The sequence below is a fragment of the Crinia signifera genome, chromosome 11 (assembly GCF_055691185.1).
Source record: "Crinia signifera chromosome 11, ASM5569118v1, whole genome shotgun sequence".
Taxonomy (NCBI): domain Eukaryota; kingdom Metazoa; phylum Chordata; class Amphibia; order Anura; family Myobatrachidae; genus Crinia; species Crinia signifera.
Window position 1 is genome coordinate 3,700,794 of NC_139227.1, and position 22,436 is coordinate 3,723,229.

Here is a 22,436-nt window from a genome sequence, read left to right on the forward strand (position 1 = left end):
GGCCCATTCAATCACCTGGATTCCGATCGATTGATTTTGACGGCTTGGCTATTGAAACCGCCATTTTGAAAAGGAAAGGGTTTTCTGAGGCAGTAGTACAGACTATGATAAAAGCCAGAAAAGCTGTTTCTTCGGCAAATTATTATAGAGTCTGGAAGACTTACATTCGATGGTGTGAGAGAAGAAAGGCTCACACATCTCATTTCAAGCTATCAAGAATGATGGAATTCTTACAAGATGGTTTTTCATCGGGCCTAAGCCTTCAGTCATTGAAGGTGTAGATTTCGGCCTTGTTCATCTATTTCCAGAAAAGGATAGCCATTTTGCCGGAAATTCAAACCTTTTTACAAGGGGTATCCAGGTTGAAACCTCCATACAAGCAACCAGTAGCGCCTTGGGATCTGTCACTGGTTTTGGAATGCCTTCAGAAGGCACCCTTTGAGCCTCTAAGGTCGGCGGACTTTAAGTTTCTCACATGGAAGCTAGTGTTTTTGTTGGCAGTGGCATCTGCTAAAAGGGTGTCAGAGTTGGGAGCTTTGTCATGCAAGTCTCCCTTCCTAATTTTTCATGATGACAGGGCAGTTCTGAGAACAGTGCCTCAGTTTTTACCGAAGGTAGTCTCTGCCTTCCATTTGAATCAGGAGATAGTTCTACCTGTGTTTCAACCCCCTGAGGGTTCTAAGAAAAGGGACAAGTTGAAGAGTTTGGATGTTGTGCGTGCTTTACGCATCTATGTGGACAGAGTAAAGAGTGTCAGAAAGACTGATACTTTATTGGTACTGTATGACGTACACAAAATTGGTTGGCCTGCATCTAAGTAGACTATTGCTAGGTGGTTGCGATCTGTGATAGCCTTTGCATACACCAAAGTGGGTAGGCCTGTACCGGCCAGAATAAATGCGCATACCACCAGGTCAGTTGCCACCTCTTGGGCGGTTCGACATGGGGCCACAGCTGAGCAGGTTTGCAGGGCTGCCACTTGGTCATCTGTTCATACCTTTGCCAAATTCTATAGATTCCACGAGTTCGGAGGACGCATCATTCGGGCGAGCAGTGCTGAGAGCTGCAGACCTGAGCGTACCCTCCCAAAGGACCGGCTCTGGAACGTCCCAGTTTTGAGCTGTGTCACCAGGACCATTGAAAGAGAAAAAGGGATTTTTGTAAGAACTTACCGTTCGAATCCCTTTCTCTGATATGGTCCTGGTGACACAGCGATCCCTCCCTTACGCTCAGTAAGTATGCCTGAAGTTTCATGATGTTCATGTTAAAATGGTTAAAAGTTAACAGTTACTGTTATAAAATGTGCATATAATATGTGCAGGCGTTTGTACTGAGTTAATGTATTCCAGTGGCTTTGAAAGATTGAACTGAAGAGTCCGGGATGCAGTAGGGGAGGAGCCTACCCTCTAAAGCTTTAGGATAGGTGCCTGGCTCCTTCGGACCCTCCTACATCCCAGTGTTGAGCTGTGTCACCAGGACCATATCAGAGAAAGGGATTCGAACGGTAAGTTCTTACAAAAATCCCTTTTTTATCAACGGGGTCTTTGAAAGCAGCACCCCCTTGAACGTGGCATTGGACAGCCTGGCCACAGGTACTATCTACCCACAGTTTCACATGCTCCACCGGCATGGGATACAAATTTGCAAACCGTTTAGGCATAGTCAGCCTTTTATCAGGTGTTTTCCTTCCTCCCCCCAAAAGCTTCTTCATGCCCTCATCAGAAGGAAAAGTCACCGCATCTTTGCGCTGCTTCTTAAAAACACCTTCTGGCTGCACTCTATCCACATCAGCAAGACTCAAGACTTGTCCATCACCCATGATCACCCTCTAAGCAGGGAGCCGGATCAGGTCTCACCCCAGGACTCAGACTCACCCCCAAATAGTGGGGAGGTCAGTGCGCTGTGCTGGGAGAAAGCAGCTCTATCTCCCCAGCACACAGAAATCTGACCAGGAAGCGCTTTGGCTGCAGATTCACAGTGTAAAACCTGCACTTAGCGAAAAAAGCTTAATAAAAGAAAAATCCTTACTAACTCTAAAACGGCTGCAGCACGCAGCCCATAGCATATTCACCCACTCCTGTGGGCACCTAAAGCAAACTGGGGATTTCTGGGATGCAGCAGGGGAGGAGCCTGCCTCTTAAAGTCATAGCATAGGTGCCTGGGCTCCTCCGGAACCACTACATCCCAAGGTTAAGCTGTGTCACCAGGATGGACTATAGAGACCTTTATTTGTATAGCTTACATCTACATTCTAAAAAATGACTTCACATCTCAATATTGTGTTTGGAACCAACAGGACTTTACCAATGACACAGAAATGAAGGTACAGTATTCAACGCATCATTTATAACAATATTACTTTATGGATCAGAGTAATGTTAAGAGCAACCTAACAGGGCGAGAATGTTTATTATTATATGCTTATGAAACGTCCAACAAGTAAAACGAACAACCAGCTGAAGAAATTAGAGCATATGAAGTCTAAAGTCTAAACCACAATTGAATAACACATTAAAGGACTGCATTTAAATAATACCACACCGTTGCTTAAATAACACATGTCCAGATCGATGGAAAATAACACATGATGCATCAAAATAAAACCCATCGTAACCAGAATGCCAAAGACCTACAACTACTGCACCATTGATGTTGACAAGCAACCTGCCCTACCCAATCCCTGTGGTGTGCGATTATTCAAGATGACAGGCCTTAAACTGTCACAGTGATGGCAAGTTTTCTGTTAAGGTAAGTACACACTGGAAAAAAATGTGTTGGTGTGCCTTGAGGACCGTGGTTGGGAATGCCTGCTCTGTAACCTTTAATAACACATGGGACAAAATATCCAGGCACAAATCCCTGAACACATTTCTTTGCTGTAAATGATGCTGTACTTGAGACAGCTGGGACACTTTTATTGATCAAGATAACATAGATTGGAATTATAATACTTAAGGATACATACTAATAAAAGGACTGTACACTAGAGATGTACAGGTTCGGATTTACCCGGATCTCAAAACGAGATCTTATTGGCTATCTGGCTGTCACATGTTTTGGAGCCAAAACATGTGACAGCCTATAGCTAATAAGATCCCGTTTTGAAATCCGGGTAAATACGAACCTGCACATCTCTACTGTACACCAACTGGTGAAATTCACATTGAAGGAATTACAACTTGCACAATAAAATCGGTGTAAAACAGTTCTTTGTGGAAATGTTCTTTTATCTAAAAGGAACTCAGAAAAAAACAGAGGACCATAGTGCAGCATTGACTGATTAGTGAGGGTGATTTTATTTTCATGCAATTCACTCACATTTAAGCAGAATAATGCTACACATTTCAGACAATCTTTCTCCACTCCAAATAGATCCTCCTTGTTATATTGCTGGAGAACTTCATACAAATCTATATAGTGCTATATCATTTGGATGCAAAGTACAATAGATTTATTGGATAAACTCACATGGTAAAAGTATAAACAACATAAAACACTTTAGGGTAATAGATTCCATATACAGTGTGCTGGATTGGGTTCACCTTATCCACAGACATTCGGCCAGCGGTGATTGTGGGAATAACGAGTTGATTCACAAACTTCAGGATCAGAACAGGATCCGATAACTTGCTCTAGTGTACTTTCGGGCTGGAAATGCCCTTCCTCAGAAGCATGGTGGACACCACTGAATGGGGCCTTAACCCTTGAGTGCTAATATGGGCAAAATGTCCGCTAAAAATGCCAGCGTCGCTCACATTTGTTATATAACTTCAAATAAAAATGTTGTGTTAACATAACAACTACCTCAGACCACTAATCATACACTCCGATACTCGTTTGGGCATGAAGATATGGTTACAAGATTTTCCTGACCTAACTTGTGAAATATTACTTATTACTGCACAATACCAGGAATTGTTCTTGAATTTACACCACAGGGCTTATTACTCACCCCATAGGCAGCTCTTAGCAGGAATGCCGTCCTCTGGTTCATGATCCCGTTGTGGAGAACCGGAGGTAGGTTTATTACACTGTCTCTGATCCTGTCCTCTAACACGCCATTTCTGGTTGCAAATCTGCCGATTTGTCATGGAACACTTGGGAAATTACTTACCCTTCAATGCAGAATGGGCTATATTTGGGATCATTCCCACGACTCAGAAAGTGGCCAAGGGCTGTAAGAAATTATTATTGTCAATACATGCGGCCGCCTGCAAAACTATAATACAGGAATGGATTTCTCAACCCCCCTCTATTGCTCTCTTCAAAACTAAGCTTCACCACATCTTCCAGATGGATTGGCTTGAAACGACCTTAGACAAAGAAAAACGCACCCCTAAATTCTTTGAAACCTGGGAGAGTTATATAGCCACCCTTCCCATAGAGTATCGAAGAAGGATTGAAGCCACACTCAGCAATACTGTATGGTGTAAGAAGAGGAGATTACTTGGTGACCTCCCTATCATTTTTAATCGTTTCAGTTTTTACTGATGGGCTTTTGAGACTCCGGACTCACAGCTATTACGGTGACTGTTTTTTTTTTTGTTTTTTTTACTGTAATCGTCAGAATACTATTCTTTCTGTTGGATGTTCCTTATAAGGATCAAACAATAGATGAATTTGCCAAGTTAACATACATTATTATTTCAATTGAGAATATGACTGTGGCTCGGCGCTTTGATTGTGTAACAAAGAAAATGTAGAGGTCGTACAGCGTGTATATTCCAGCGTACAGCAGGGGTTCGGAAGGCAGATGTCAGGTCCCCCGGGAACCGTGGGTGTGTTTCAGCTTTGCAGCAGGGAGCTGTGGGTGTGCTTCACAACGCATTTCACCAAGTTAGCTTGATCAAGTGTTGTATTGTTGACCATATGTTGCAAATAAATATGTATTAGTGAATAATAAATGTATACTAGGGAGGAAAATTATTTTTTTCTGAGTACAAATATTATGTATCTTTTTAAGTGAAAAAAAATTAAGAAATATTCTAAAAAGTTCTTTTGGATTAGTAAAATACTGATACTGATGCTGATACTGATGCTCACCTTACTTACCACATGAGGTAAGCAGTAATTACACAAAGCGGTTTCCTTTTTTTTACTGAATATTTTTGTTAAGGAAATCTTTCATTACAAAATATGCAGAGTAGTAATAAGGACAATAATGTGCCGTCATCGTATCGGCACTCAGCACAAAACACATGACATTAATATAATTTCAATCACGCTGAAAAAGAGCAAACACAAAAAAAAACTAGAAAGCCGGAGGGGAAAAAATAAGAGAATTAAAAGGGAGGTAGGGTGGGGGTTGATGCCATAAGTCCTTGTACGAAAAGAGGTATATATAATAAAAGGGAATGGAGATACCGGTACTTGTGTATTATGATGGCGCCCCCGATATTGATACATACACCCGATGGCATGCGATGCGACGTGACCCCTATTCGATTAAAAATTGTATAAGCACCCTAATGGGTGCTTACAATGTTAAATGCACCCCCACGTCATACCCCACTATAAACGTGAACCCGAAGTGCAGCGAGCCCGCGTCCTACGACCTTTTCATACCCCCACTATCCACGTCGGCGTGGAGTTGATTCTATATAGTGTGGCGAGCGGACGCGCATAACTTCACAGGTATACGCATCCCCCTCGCTGCGCTCGCCACGATTCGGGCTCGGTGGCTCGCTGCGCTCTCCACACTATATAAATCAACTCCATGCTGACGTGGATAGTGGGGGTATGAAAAGGTCCTAGGATGCGTACCGCCGCCCCTCGCGGGCTTGCTGCGCTCGTCACGCTTCGGGTTCACGTTTATAGTGGGGTTGCATTTAACATTGTAAGCACCCATTAGGGTGCTTATACAATTTTTAATCGCATCCCATCGCATTGTATGTCATATACAATGTCATACAATTTTAAAATTGTATGACATTGTACAACATCGCGCGATATCGCATCGCATACCATCGTATGCCTTATGGTATGCAATGCGATGGGCGCCGTGATAATACACAAGTACCGAGATACCTATAATATACCAAGTGAGTTATGATTGTGGTGAGGGTAGTAGGGTCTCGGGCGGATTGGGACTTCAATCCAGCCCGGGAAATATCCAATCCAGCCTGGGAGGGGGGGGCTGGCGGTGGTGTATGTAATGAGGGGGGGCTCATCTGCTGCTTTCTGCTGGCTCCAGATGCCGGGCGGAGGGGGCCGGAGCTTCTGCAGCCACGCGGAGGGGGAGCGGGGACTGGGAGCCCACTGCGGCCGCACTTGAAGGCCCATGGGAGGTGCTGTGCGCTGTCGTGCAAGTGCAACAGCCTTCCTGCGGCCATTTTGGAATTGGGCAAAGTGCCCAGGGGGGAGTGCGACCAGCCCATTTTTAATGAGTTTTGGGCCAATCCACCCCTGTAGGGTCTCATAATAGTCAGACCCATTTAGTCAGAGTGGAGTTTGTTGCCATGGAATATTTGAATCCAATAGTTTCCATTTTGCAGAGCGCGGTGGCACAAATCGTGAGGAATGAGTCTGTGCCATGGATCAATGCCTAAAGCATAAATATTTATAGAAATCCCTTGTCGGGATATTGTATTTCGATTGGAGTTGTTGGAAACCAATAGTTAGAATCAGTGTGAGGGGGGGGTGCAGGTTGGGATAGAATGCAGCTTGAGAAGGGAGGTGCAGTGTCAGAGTGGGGCTCAGGGTGGTAAAGGATGCAGGGTGGGAGAGAATGCAGGGTGAGGGGGGGGGTGCAGGGTGGGGGAGATCGCAGGGTGGGAGATAATAAAGATAAATAATATATATATATATATGTATATATACACACACACACACATACAACATATATATATAATATACATACAGGGGCATCAACAGCAGTGTAGATCCTCCAGTGGTACGGGTGGGGGAAGCTTTGATGTCCTGCGGGTGGTAGGAGGTATTATATCAACCGCTCAGCATGTAGGGCCTGGATCAGTAATTTCCACTAATTACCCCTTTACTGCACAGATGGTCGGAGAAGGGGGCATTGGGCTGAATGAAGGGGCCCTGATACATAACTTCCAGGGTGGTAGTAGATGTTTAATATGCAGAGGAGGGGTGTATAGTGGAGTGGGCTTATTATTCATAATTTTCTGGTGGGAGGACAGCTTGCTTGACTGCAGATATCTCCAGTTTCCGGAACTAGATTTCTTAGCTTTTAATGGAAAAGTTAAAAACTAGAGAATCCCACCTACCAAATGGTATTGGGGACTAGGGGATAAGAGTTCAGGAGGCAGAGCAATCTGCCAACGAGTATATAAAACTACATACCAGGTGTGTGGAGCTGGAACCAGCTGTTGGAAGGCTGATATCTCTGGTTCTGGGAACATTAGAGACAAGCTACTAGTGTCCATTAAAGGGGAAGAGTCCCAGCTTTTGGAATATACCCTCAGAAAAACTCTAAGTCAGACAGAACCTGAAATATCTGAATTGGAAGAGCAATTAACAGGCTTGGATGGGGACCACTGCTTTGAAGTCGGATATCTCCGGTTCCCAAGGGCCGATTTTTAAAATTCTTGTACCCATGGAAAGAGGGGACCCTCAGCTTTCAGCCTAGTGCCCTTAGACTCCTGGAGGATTTCTGTGTACTCAGAAACCCCCCTAAGTGCGGCACTGTTAGGGGCCAACATAGGAACTGTCAGGCACCCTTTTGCTTTGAGGAAGGACTCTAGGACATGTGGGCATGCGTTTAGACTAGAGGACAGAAGTTTTCATACCCTTACAAGGTAAAACTTTTTTTACAGTCAGGGAATTTGTAGAACTCTCTTCCTGGTGAGGTGGTGTCGGTATAAACAATAAATACATTAAAAATAAGGTTGTAAAAACATCTATTAGGTAAAAACATCCAGGGGTACAACCAACAATCATAAATTATCTAAAATTAAATTGGAATACACAATTTATAAAAAGGGATGTAGAAAATAAATCATACACTCTGACCAAAGGTTGAACTTGGTGGACGTACGTCTTTATTCAGCCTTAACTATTACATAACTATGTAGCAGTAAAGTCTTGTTTCATATTTTTGGCAGGTAGATAGCACAAAAAAAAAAGAAATTACTCCCTGATCTAGACAAACATATAAGAGAAAGTAACAGGTGCTGTTAATCAGCAGACAGTGATTCACAATACATCTTAAAAACCCAGAATGGATCTCACTAGCCCTGCTGCTGCTGTTATAAATCCTGGACTGGATCTTTCACATTGGAAGTATGCTGTCCCTGTCACAACTGCTTAAAAAAATTGGTTAAAAACGGTTGGTCCAACTAGTTGTGAAAATCTATCATGTTTGATTTTACCTAACTATTTGTTCTAGTGTGGGGGGAACTTTACCCCTACTGAAAGATAAGTAGGTGGACAATGGCCAGCAGTATCCACCTGCTTCTTTACCATCATTACATCAATCATTGCCCATACTGCTGCTGTCAGCCAGGGATCCCTGGCAACATTGGAGAATCGGTGCTGGGTCAGTACTGCACTAAGTGTCTGCACAACTAATTTCACCCCGTCATCATCCCCATTAATAATAATCAGGTGGACACTGGGTAGCAGACTCCACCTACCTCTTTTCCATTACCGGAGCCATTTAAGCAGCTGTAGCTGAAAGAGAGGATCAGGACCGGAGCTGCTGTACTTCAGCTCCCTCACTGTCGTCATGTCACCAGCTCCAACTGCGACCCCCTTCCCTGTCATCATGTGGCCCCCGTCACCCCTGGCATCAGCTCATAATATATCATTAAGTTATAGCCCTATTCCCCCCTGTGTCCTCCCTGCCAGCACCCACAATCACCCCTTCCCTCCTGCCCACCCCTCACAATCACCGAGTACGCCCTTGTACACTGAGACCTGTGTTTATGTGCACCCCCATCCATGTGTTTGTCTGTGTCAATGCCTGAGCATCATTGTCCGTCTGTCCCTGTGACAGCATCTGTCAGTGTTTCAGCGTCTGTCTGTCCATGAGTCAGGGTCTGCGCATTAGCATCTGTGTGTCCATGTGTCAGTGCCCATTTGACACATACAGAATTTTCTTTTGAATATTAAAAACATGAAGAAGTAGTCAGAACCTGTCCGCCTACTTCTGTGACATCACAAGTTGGAGAGAAGTTGGCTGGTTGGTGGGAAAAGTTCTAAGGTTGACTGGACAGTTGAAAAAGTTGGTTTGCTGTATGGAGTGATGTTTTTGTTGGACAGACATTTTGGGCGGTTGGTCAACTGGTTGGAGGAATGTTGGCCAGATGAATGAATAGTCTTTTAGCCTTTTTAAGACTGTAAGAAATAAACAACTTTGCCTCCAATTTGACGGCTTCTTCGATGAGTTCTCTTGCGACTTCGAGGAATATGGCACAAGTAATCCCTTTCTCTTCCTGTCCAGGCTTCAATCCCCTATTGGTCGGGTCCAATGAGACACAAACCCAGTCTGTGAATCACTTGGGGTGGGCCTTTCTGGTCACACTCACCATCCTGCCCACTTCACTAGGTAATATAACTATTCTTGCGGGGGTGTGGGGGAATAACTGATAAATCATGAGTCCCTTGCCACTTCAGGTTGAGTAGGCTTATTTTTATCTGTACATTTGCAGTATATATTCTGTGCATGACATTCTTGCCTACCTTCCCAGAATGGCTCCTGATTATTGGGTGGCTCACATCTTCCCTGTAAGTCATTTGCATCCTCCTCGACACACCCCTCGCCTGAAAAGATGACTGCTGGCACATCAGGGAGGGGGCAGGGCTAAAATTATGCACATCGAGTGTAACGGGGCAGGGCTTAATTATGTCAGTGCCTGTTCCGCTCCACTGACCGGCATATCAGTATCTCCTCTCCAGGCTACTCCCAGAGAGGAGCACTAAAAAGTAAGCAAGTATGGCAAATGAGCAGTTCTCAAAAACATTGGAGATGTATGCAAACCATCATATTTTCTGTATCTGGTATAACAGGGTAGGTGTAAAAAACGGAACCGGACAGCACCCCGGAATGCCAGGCTGGACAGGCTCCATTCATCAATATCTGTCATTCCGGAGCTTGTAGTGTTCGGTCCAGGGGGCGCATTGCTGGGGGATGTCCCGTCCAGTGGGGCTGCTGTGACACCAGTCACCAGGGAGAGGAGAAGGGGAGAATACAGCCTTCCTGCATGGTCCGGGCATGTAATAAAAACTGAAACGGTCTAGACCAGTGATTTTCAAACTTTTTACCTTGTGACACTCTAAATAAGATTAAAAAATTGACAAGGCACACCATAAGATCCCCACAGGGAAAAACACACTGGCCCCCACAGGAAAAGAAACCTATTGGCCTCCATATAAAAAACAATCACACTGGTCCCCACAGGTAACAAAACTAAAATACATTGGCCCTTTACATGAAAAGAAGAGACCAGTAAAAAAAACAATTGAACTGCTGTTGGCGGTAAACTGGTTTGGGCATCGCTTCTCGGCCTTTTAGCTAAGATCAAGTGTAGTATCTGTTCTTATCAGTGGGTATGGACTGGCCTCTGGCAGATAATAGAGAAAGGCTGGACTGAGTGGCTGCTCTGATGGGCGGAGGGTTTGGGACCCCTCATGCCTGGGAGTGGTGAAAAGTCTGGCTGAGTACCTTCACCTCTGCCATGTGGTAGGAGGTGTTGTTTCCGTAAACCCACTGGTAGGAGGGGACAATGACACTGATCGGTCGGCTGCCTGAAGTCCGAGGCTGCACTGTGCCCATGGGGAAACTCGGGGGTGCCGAACCTGCACGGGTGATCCCAAAAATCACCTTGCACAAGTAAGCACTTGCACTGCACACTTCCCGTCTAGGTTAGGCTGCACGTCCTTACCTTGTCCATTTGGATGGGGTAGGACAATTTTTCACACCCCCACCCCGGCCTTCTGGCTGGGGTCCTCTTTATTATTTATTTATCTTCTTCTCACGTTCGTGCACTTTTCACGTTTTCTGTAGTGTGTCACGTTTTTGTTGGGTTGTGTGGTTGACCCTTATGGGCCTTCCATTTCCCCAATGTGCCGAAGCTCTCATCCTTTTGGGGAGAGCTTTGGTCCCCTCAAGGGCGACCCCGAGCCGCAAGGCGGAGCGAAGCCTAATGCAGGTCACTCCAAACCTTCGGGTGCGGAGGACCAACCGTCCTGACCCTTCCAGGGGTTGAGGAAAGAGGGTCTCTCTGAGCTCCGGCGAAGAGGACTCACCGATCCCTTTTTTCCCCTCTTCGGCCTTATGGCTGAGAGGGGTTAGGGGAAAAACGGGGCCCTCATCTTTTGGAAGAGTGTCCATTTGATCGCACAACCCCTATGCACGTGTTTAGGCACAGCAGTTGTGGTGGGAGCACACCTCGGCCTGAGTTTCTACAATCTCTAGATCTGGGGGCACACTTGAGAGCAGCTCAAGGCACACTAGTGTGCCACGGCACCGTGGTTGAAAAACACTGGTCTAGACTATACTAAGAGGCTGTAATACGACCCTTCCCCATGTCCCCGGTGAAAGCTATCACACGCACGCCCCCAAACCCCCCACCTCTTGACAGGACACCCCCCAGAACGGACATTAAAAGCTCCGGAATAAAAAGTTTGATAGTCCGGTCCGCCGTTCCGGGGTTCGGTCCGGTTCCGATTTTCAGTTAGACCTGGTATAATGTTGGCCAGGGGCAGTTTGTACCTATGTAATGCAGCACCCCCCCCCCCCCCCCCCCCCCTTGCACTGGCGTCACTGTGACTGGCAGTGCCTTCCTATTGGAAGTCTGACCTGCCAGTCACAAAGGCAGTCCCATTGGGAGGTGTACCTCTATGCGCAATTGCGGGGAAGCCCCTATAAAATGGGTTCTGCGCATGTGCAGTTCCCCTGACGATACTGCGCAGTTGTACGGGTCTGCTCCCGAAGCAGCCCCATAGAGGCTGGGGACAGTGCATGCGCAGTACTGGAGAGGCTACTGCGCATGGCCTGGTCTTGCGCTGGTGATTGTGACTTGGGAGAAGTAGGTGGCGGAGGCGGCGGGGACCGGAGAGGGTGGCATCGTGGCAGCCCCTCTCCTCCACCGAGGTAGGAGCCGCCACTGATGTTGGGCATTATCAAACGTCTAATAAAAATATTTGGTACTTGTGTAGTATGGCGCCGTGCGTCTGAGTCCCCTTGCGGAACTATCCATGTTGGCATGGAGTTAAGTTACTTTTTTTAACATAGTTTGTGGCGAGCGTAGAACCCGGAAGTAGCACGGCACCATGCTGGTGCCGTGAAACTACACAAGTACCAAATATTTTTTAAGGTTTGCAACCCCATTTTTCAAAAGATTTTTTTTTTTTTTCTGCAATTCTAGCACATACACTGTCATGCTATAAATAAACAATAACATATTATAAAGTATGAATAGAAATGTAATACTTATATATAGTCCATCTCACATACATGTCTGTCAGTATTTGGTGGGGAGGAGGATGAGTCTGGGTGGGGAAGGGGAGGGGTCTGGGTGGGGAGGGTGATTGGGTCTGGCTGGGAAGGGGAGGGGGGTGGGATGGGTCTGGGTGGGGAGGTGGAGGGGTCTGGCCGGGGAGGGGCGGGGATATGGTAATGTCCTCGGAGGAAGTGAGAACATGCGTTTGGAATGTATTTGGCTGCAGTACCGGGACGCTACGTTGTCTGCTCGGTAACGGACTAGGTCACTATGTTCCATTTTACAGTAGTTCCCGTAGATGACCAGGAAAAGCTGGAATATGACAACGTGGAAGGGTTTAACCGGGTGGATTACCGGGACACACGTCAGGGATTGCGGGACCCGTACGATACTGTCAGCTCCGATGGTAAGTGACAAACTGGGGGAACCGCTAAAGTGGAGCTCGGGGGGTCCTCAGTCTGCATGGGGAGATGGGGAGATCTGGGAAGTTATGGGAAGTAGAACGTGAGCCATCAACAGCTGTGGGAGATCGGGGATCATGGGGATGTATTATACAGAAGTACAGTATATATGGATGTGTATACATGTATTGTACAGTATATATGTATGGTTCTGAAGCCTGGAATGTATTATACAGAAGTACAGTATATATGTCTGTGAGTATATATGTATTATACAGAAGTACAGTATATATGTCTGTGTATATATGTATTATACAGAAGTACAGTATATATGTCTGTGTATATATGTATTATACAGAAGTACAGTATATATGTCTGTGTATATATGTATTATACAGAAGTACAGTATATATGTCTGTGAGTATATATGTATTATACAGAAGTACAGTATATATGTCTGTGTATATATGTATTATACAGAAGTACAGTATATATGTCTGTGTATATATGTATTATACAGAAGTACAGTATATATGTCTGTGTATATATGTATTATACAGAAGTACAGTATATATGTCTGTGTATACATGTATTGTACAGTATATATGTATGGTTCTGAAGCCTGGGATGCATTATACAGAAGTACAGTATATATGGATGTGTATACATGTATTGTACAGTATATATGTATGGTTCTGAAGCCTGGGATGACTGCTGGCTCCGCCTATTGTACATGTATCCGCTACGAGTCCCAACACATCATCTGTGGCTGCGGTAGGATACAGACTGCTCCTGTATTTGCTTGGTAGAGGTGCACAGACTGTGGCACAGAATATTAGCCGCTTTCTAGCAGGGCACTGTCAGACACCTTGACATTTTTGGTTTGTTTCATTTCGCAACATGATTATTATTTGAAGTTGACAAGTGAGAATCTTACAAATTGTTATAAAATGATTGCAATCTCTGCTTTTGTCACCACAACCACCATTAGTAGTGAAGGGAAGTATAATATATAGGACGGAAATGTTTTCCTCTAATAGTGTTTTTTTTTGGGGGGGGGATATTTTTTTTTTTTAATATATATTACGGTGAAGAATGTTAAACTGTAGTATATACTGTTATTGTGTTATTGATGTAGGTATATATTCATGAAGTCACAGTTTTAAAATGTCTGCAGCAAATAGGTGGACATTGATGAAGTTGACAATTCCGTTAGAAATAGTCTTTAGAGGCGTACACATGTGGCGATCCTGCTTAGCAATGTAGGGCAGGGGATTTCCCCGGTGGCTAGATCGCCCATACACACATAGCAATGAGTGTATGGGCGATCTGTACTAACTCCGTGTTATTTATGCGCATGCAGGCGGTCTATTTAGATTTTAACTGCATGTGCTAAAGATTTGAGCAGGCGATAGCGACACGGGACCACAGAGCGGCATCGATATGGGGTGCACGCACAGGATTATTTGTGCTTAATTTCTAAGTGATAACTTCGAAAACAGGCAAAAATCTCCCCGTTTGTATGGGCCATTAGTAAACCTTACATAAGTGGCAACAGGCTTATTGTACACATTTTCATGTTGCTGTAATGAATGTCAACAATATATACCACACCTATAGTCTAGCAATGTATAGTATAGTTCAGTGGTTCCCAAACTGTGTGCCGTGGCACTCTGGGGTGCCTTGGAGGACTTGCAGGGGTGTCCTGGATTGGTGATCCATGACCCATTAAAATTATTTTATGACCAATGTAATAGGCAAATTGTGAACAAACAGAATGAATCCTGTCCCCCATCACATAACTGACACTAAGGGGGGGTACACACCAGAACGATTAGGGCTCAATTCCATCAATCTGGATCCAATTCCAACCGATTGGATGCAGATTGTATGTAGATTGGGCATGTTTAAGTCCAATTCCGATCCGATTCCAATCCGATGCGCGTCCCCGCTGTCGTTTGGTCGTTTTACAGATCCTACCTGCTGCAGTGAGGATCTGTAAAAGATCCATTCAACTGGATACAGACTCAGATCGGATTGGGATCAGATTGGATGCAGATCGTTAGCAGATTGTTATCAGATTGTGTGCTCCAACAGATCGTGCGAAAATCACACAATCTGCTAACAATCTACTAACAATCAGGATCGTTCTGGTGTGTACCTGGCCTAAGGCCTGGTACACACCAGAACGATCCTGATTGTTAGTAAATCGTTAGCAGATTGTGTGATGGTCGCACGATCAGTTGGAGCACACAATCTGCTAACGATCTGCATCCAATCTGATCCCAATCCGATCTGAGTCTGTATCCAGTTGAATGGATCTTTTACGGATCCTACCTGCAGCAGGTAGGATCTGTAAAACGACCAAACAACAGCGGGGACGCGCATCGGATTGGAATCTGATTGGAATTGGACCTAAACATGCCCAATCTGCATCCAATCGGTCGGAATTGGATCCAGATTGATGGAATTGAGCCCTAATCGTTCTGGTGTGTACCCCCCCCCCCCCCCTTAGGAATAAACACAAATCACTTCCTTTATTTCTTATTTTCTCAATAAGAAACATTTGGGCTAGGGGTGCCATCATAGGCGTGCGCAGCCCATTTTATTAGAGGTTGCACCATGGGGGGGGGGCGTGTCCATAACCATCTATTGGGCGTGTCCATCACCGCCTATGGGCATCAATGCAAACTAAATAGGTGACTTAGTTATGTATATGCACTTCAGAATACTAAAAACAGGGACAGTGCGCGCCGAAGGTGCGCTACAAAAATTTACACTGTAATGCCCATTACACATAATGCCACACACAGTAATGCCCTTTACATATAATGCATGGCACAGTAATGCCCATTATACATAATGCCACACACACCATAATGCCCATCACACAGTAATGTCCATTCCACATGCCAGGGCTTGACAAATTTTTGTAAAATAGGGACCATAGGGACAGTACGCGCACCTAAAATTTACACCGTAATGCCTATTACACGTCACACAGCCAGCCAATCAGCTCCTACCTGCCATGTTACAGACTGTGTTTGAAATATGTCAGACAGGAGCTGATTGGTTGGGTTTTTTTTATCGCTCTGTACAGAAGCACCTGAATTCCGTACCCTTGGTAATTTCTTCTCACCTGTCAAAACTCCATATAGTATAGTCTGACTTCATTTCCGTAGACTCCGGTCACAGTCCAGTCTGAAAAACTGTATTGTTCTATTCGTTGCTTTTAAGTTCTGCTCCGAGTTCTCAATTCCAGTTGGTTCTCTGTGAACTTACCAGTACAATGTATTCAGACTTTGCTCAGGCCAATCTTTTAATTGAGTATCAAGGGGATGGATACCGATGCGATGCCTATCTCCTTCTATAAATGGGCCACAGTCGCCCTGGTGTCCACCTCAACTATGGTTTGCATAGCAGTAACTTTGACATCAGTGAAGGCTTCTACAGTTTAGCAACTGTAAAGCATACTAATAAAGGTAAGTACAAGTACCTCTGCAGTACAGTAACATTTGAGGGCTATATATCATATTATTATGCCGAAAATGTACATTTCCCTTGAGACCTGTTGGAGAAAGCGTGCTATATAAATAAACCTTTTATTCATTATTATCAATATTGTACTTTAATGGGGGAAAAGAAAGTAAAAAATATTATGATGCAAAATTATTCATTTAAATTTGAAAGAGAAAAAAATAGAACAATTGCATGGGGCACATATAAGATTTGCTTTTACTATGAAAGTCGCCTAAAACATTATAATTTAGTACACACCAAGCTGGTGCAATAGGAGGGGGCCAAAGCCACTGTATTTAGTATTAGCCCGCTTACTTCAGAGCCGTTACAAAGTGAAATTATTTTATTTATGTATTTTTATTTTTATACTCCAAGAACAATATGGCTAGTTTTTATTTTTGTTTTTCTTCTTCTGCAAACACGGTTTTAGGTAGCTGTCCTTTTTTTTTTTTTTTTATAGAAATATTTGGTAAATTGGGGTTGGTCGGGTTAGAAATGGCAGATTTGACTTACAAAAACTGAAAATTTTCAAATAGTTCAAAGTGGACAAAAGACATCTGTCTTCCTTTGACATAAATCCTATTCTTCAAATTCGAGGATTGTTCTTCTTTGTTAATATCCTTCAGACTTTATACCCATCGTTCTATCCATTCCTGGGACACCCTCATACATAAAAACTATTCAGTTGGAAATCACCCAGAGAGACCAATTTACGGATGGCCTTCTGTTATTTGTTTTCAGATATATTGATGTCTTCATAACCCGTGATATGTCCACCTGTATGTACAATTTGATCTCATTAAAAATGATAGATATAAAATAAAAAAGAAATGGCAGATATTTTTTTTTTTACTTTCTGAAGTGCGTGAATTTGAAATAACTGCATTTAGTAACTTTCTGTTCTTTACCATTCCTGCGATATGTTAACATGAATAACCAGAGAATAATTTGAGTTTATATAAATGGAGTTTTGAGACTCAAAGACGTGTTCTTAAATGTGTGACCACGTCACCTGGAACGCCTGCCTAGCACCTATAACTAAGTCTATTACATGTACCTACAGTATAAAAGGTAATGTTAGCTCAATTTTGGAGGAGGATGAGCAGTGCCTGGCATGATTCAACACAAATTTGTTTCAAACTCTGTATTTTCCAGGTATTTTATCTGTTTCTTAAACATTTACTTAAATCTTGCTACTGTTAACATCGGGAAATAATTAATGACCGCTCTCCAACTCCCCCTTCCTCCATCGTTGCTTCTTAGTGACAACCTTGGCATTAGCACAGAAAGCCTTTTACTAAGTCCAGATTAATTCACTTTGCTGTTGCTTCAGCCACAAGAGCAGCCGAGCACAAATTCTTTTGAGAAGTCAAACATCTTATAATTATTTTGAACTCGTCTGTGAATAAGATAACGTTTACAACCGATACAAAATGGGAGACCCATACCATAGTGGAGAACAATCCAGCAGTGGTGAGTCTCATCAGGACATTTATAGTCCTTTGTTGTATTCATTCCCCTCCAGTGTCCCCCCTTTGTCTTATACTTTTTTTTTCTCCCAATTATAAATGCAGATGAGGGGCTTATTTTATAAATAGCATTTACAGCAAAAAGTATTTGGTGAGCAGGGTGACAGAACATTATCATTCACTACTAACCAATGTACTTTGTATATGTGTATGGATGAAAGAGATCAGCCTATATTATTAGATTTCTCTTCTAAGAGAACGTCATCATTTTAATGTGTAAAGTTTTCCATATATGGGGGTTATTGTAATTTATTCGGTCCCCCACGCACTCTCACGTGGGACCGTTTTTGTTTTTTTTGCGCAGGCACTAAAAACTAAATGTTCGCCGTCCCGCTCACAGTAGATATGACGCCAGGGGATGCCAAGTGCCACATGGGCGTTCCCATGAAAATGCTGGGCGTGCCTATTCAAATTGATGTGTGATGTGGGTGTGGGGGGTGGGCAGCTTCCTGCACAAGGCGCTCGTAGATCTGAGACGCCACAGAGGTGTCTCAGATCCGCGAGCGCTGGAGAAAACTACAATGCACATAAAATAGCTGCTTTTACTAAATGGGAAAGTTGAGTTGTTGCACCCAAATCCACCCGGTCTGTCCATGTAAAATGGATAAACCCTGTGAACTTACTGGGTGTGACAAAGGAAATGCTGCTTCGGTTCCCTAAAACTGGACTTTTCACACCTTTCTGTGTCACCTTAGGTGGACTGGCAGCATTCACTCCTAATTGATCTAACAATTGAATATCTCTGTCAAGGTGCCAATTACTTAGCAAACAAACCATAGAATTCCTCACAATATGTTCACCATTTTCTTTCACAACTCTATAGGGCCCTACATACGCAGAGATGTGTGCCAGAGATACATAACGGGAGATTCAGCACAAGAGATTTCACTAATTGGCTCATTTCAGACAATGAGCCACATACAGAGAGATTTGTGTCAGAGATTCAAATTGGGAGATTCAGCACGGGAGATCTCAAATCTGTCACGACTGGACATTGTGCAGCTGGCTACTCTGGATGTGCCTGCCCAGACTGCGCTATATATATATATATACACAGCTGTTCCCAATCTTTGTTTCTCTCCCATACCCCTTGGTTAAGCTTTTTCATTTATGAGTACCCCTCCTCTCAATTTTAAATATCCACGGTACTTACGAGTGGAGTACTTACGAGTGGAGTGCAAATGAGCGGGATGCGTTTCCGTATATAAAGGCGCTGGAGTAGTGTGCGGTCAGGAATCTGTTCCCTCTGTGTCTGGCCGCTGGCTGTGTACTGTCTGCGGGGCTCCCACTAATGCCTGTAATGTTGGGCAGATGAACGCTGATTTCTGAGGGTAGTGCGGGTAGTTCCCAGTGGATTGCTGGTTGCGCAAAAGCATGAGGAGATGCTGATAATGCTGCAGATGGAACCGGAAGTGACGCAACGTGGTTTGTCTCCATGGCAATGGGAGACTTCTTCTTTGTCCGCCGTTACCAATATTATTTTCAAGATCCCTCAACAGGTCTGCAGAGGACCCCCAGGGGTACAAGTACCCCAGGTTGGGAACCGCTGCTCTAACATGTTGCTAATTTGGGGAATGTGCTGTCAACATGCATATATATAGTAAGTGATAGCTTAATCAGAATTGCTCTGTGTACATTGGTTTATTAACCAGAGTCACAGTGAATTAAATGTCAGTATTGTCAGCTTTATTTAACCCTAACAATATGTGGAAAGATCTTTAGTTACGTGTAATAGCACAATAGAAGCCAGTGGGCCATGTGCCCTGAGCTTCAAAAAGTGATAAAATGGTTAGATATTACACTGCTCCACTGACAACAATAGGCTTTCCACGCAGGAGTGGTATAACACACCGACAGTCGTGACGTGGCAATCCCGAATGCACAGCGGGGGGAGCGAAACAAAGCCCATTGCGGGCTCGCCACACTGCGGGCACGGTGGCTCGCTGCACTCACCACCTTTTTTTATTCTCCCTCTATGGGGGTTGTGGACCCCCACGAGGGAGCAGTCGGTATTCCGACGTCGGGGTAATGACTGTTGGAATCCCGGCTGGCGGTGAGTTGTCCGGCACCCTTCCACGCTGTGTTACTGTCTTAACAATTTGCAGTGATTTCAGTGACAGACTAATTACGCCATCTTTACCTTGCAGAAATGGCTTTTGTGAGTCAACTTTGTTTTAGTTGAATGTTTAAATTTGTAATATATTGATTTTATAAAATTCTGTAATCTATATTAATAGAGAATGATGTGTGTGTGTATTCTATTATAGCTTTTATGTTGGGCATACATCTTCAGATGTTTTATTAATTTCTGAAATTGATTTATCTGATTTCTTCCTGCTTTTGGAACTAGTTATAAAAATAATACAAAAATGAAAAAGTATTCAGACTGCATATTATTGAATAGTATTAAGCTGTGTACACACGGAGCAATATGATCGGTTGCTCAGTGTTCCGTTTTCCATCTGTGACCATAGATGGTCGCTGATGAAAATGACACACTGCCGGGAGAAGAGGCGGGGGAAGTCGCTGGGAGGAGCAAGCTCCTCTGACCAGCAACCATTAGGGGACTGAAAACGGGAGCGCGGTGCCCGCTCCTGTTTTCAGTCCCCTAATGATTTATTGCACACTCCAATCGCTGGCAATATGGTTGCTCAGCGACCATATTGCCAGTGATTTTATGCCGTGTGTAAGCACCTTAACAAAGAAGGCACTAAAAATGTTCTCATAAGCCTTCAAGTGTCACTTGATGACTTCATTTGTCTGGGACTGTGATCTCCAACCCAGGGCCGAAACTAGGGTTTCTGGTGCCCGGAGCAAGACATTCATTTAGTGAGATGGTTTTTATGCTGCCTGGGTATTTAACACCCAGGCAGCAGGCAGCACTAAACTGGTCCTGCTCTGTGCATATCTAATGAGCGGGACCCAGCGCAGTGAATATTTAATGAGCTCAGACCTGACAGTTGATATAATGTACAAAAAACAGACAATATATGAAGTTGAGTGATAATCTGCTCCTTTATTTATGTAGGTACTTGTGAGTTATCCGGGCTGCCGATTTTGTCCTTAAGTTTGGTTAACTTAAGGACACCCGACCGACGCGATGCCCACGATTTAGCTCCAAATCGGGGGCATCGCGTCGGTCGTGGCCGTTATAAGGGGCCGCGACGCGATGCCCCCGATTTCCCATAGACAGTAATGTTAAAAGACACGATATCGGGGGCATCGCGTCGGTCGTGGCCGTTATAAGGGGCCGCGACGCGATGCCCACGATTTCCCATAGACAGTAATGTTAAAAGACACAATGGACCCGATTTCCCATAGACAGCAATGTTAAAATAAAATGACAATGTGAAATTGTGCAATATGTTTTTAAAAAAAATGTTTCATGGCCCCCCACCACCGTTAACGCCACCCCGCTATTGACGCCAACCCGAAGCGTGGCGAGCGCAGCGAGCCCGCGAGGGGCGGCGGTACGCGTCCTCCGACCTTTTCATGCCCTACTATCCACTAGGGCGTGGAGTGAGAATAGAATAGTGTGGCGAGCCACCGAGCCCGAAGCGTGGCGAGGGGACGCGGACACCTGTGAAGCCCGCAAGGGCACGCGGATACCTGTGAAGGTGTCCGCGTCCCCTCGCGGGGCTCGCTGCGCTCGCCACGCTTCGGGCTCGGTGGCTCGCTGCGCTCGCCACACTATTCTATTCTCACTCCACGCCCTAGTGGATAGTAGGGCATGAAAAGGTCGGAGGACGCGTATCGCCGCCCCTCGCGGGCTCGCTGCACTCGCCACGCTTCGGGTTGGCGTCAATAGCGGGGTGGCGTTAACGGTGGTGGGGGGCCATGAAACATTTTTTTTTTAAAAACATATTGGCCAATTTCACATTGTAATTTTATTTTAACATTGCTGTCTATGGGAAATCGGGTCCATCGCGTCTTTTAACATTACTGTCTATGGGAAATCGTGTCGGAAATCGGGTCCATCGTGTCTTTTAACATTACTGTCTATGGGAAATCGTGGGCATCGCGTCGCGGCTCCTTATAACGGCCACGACCGACGCGATGCCCACGATTTCGGGCGCGATGAAAAAATCGGCAGCCCGGATAACTCACAAGTACCTTTATGTATTTATGAGGCACAAGACAAGTTAAAAAAGGTTGACATGATGTACAGACACAACATACAGACCCGCTCCGTGCAGTAATTATTAATGAGCGGGTCCCATATCTTCCTACAACGGGGAGTATGTCTTTCCTCTGGGACCAAAGTGTCTCTCCTATAGTTGACCCCCTGCAGATCTCCTCCAAGGCAGAAGTTTGTCATTGTGGGTTTGGATTCGCCTGAACACTGATGCGAGTCTGAGCGCTTGAGGAGTAGTTGTCCAGGACATTTGACTTCTGGCAGATGGTCCTTCTCAGGAAGCCTACAGACTATGGTCCTTATTCAGATCTGGTCGCAGTACAAATTTGTACTGAAAATTGCCAAAACCATGTGCACTGCAGGTGGGGCACATGTAACATGTAAAGAGAGAGTTAGATTTGTGTGAGTTATTTTTGTTTCTGTGCAGGGTAAATACTGGCTG

The 22,436-nt window shown here is 44.6% G+C and overlaps 1 protein-coding gene and 1 pseudogene across 1 annotated transcript in view; both read left to right on the plus strand.

The window, feature by feature from the left end:
* The first annotated feature begins 10,460 nt into the window (after positions 1 to 10,460).
* On the plus strand, positions 10,461 to 10,596 carry LOC146046498 (U2 spliceosomal RNA; annotated as a pseudogene).
* Positions 10,597 to 12,593: 1,997 nt separating this feature from the next.
* The window catches only part of SLC12A4 (solute carrier family 12 member 4), a 104,968-nt gene continuing 95,125 nt past the window's right edge, over positions 12,594 to 22,436 (plus strand). Inside the window, exon 1 of the mRNA XM_083164792.1 lies at positions 12,594 to 12,816. Within this exon, the coding sequence (XP_083020918.1) occupies positions 12,681 to 12,816 (136 nt within the window). The 5' untranslated portion in view covers positions 12,594 to 12,680. The remainder of the gene's footprint in view (positions 12,817 to 22,436) is intronic.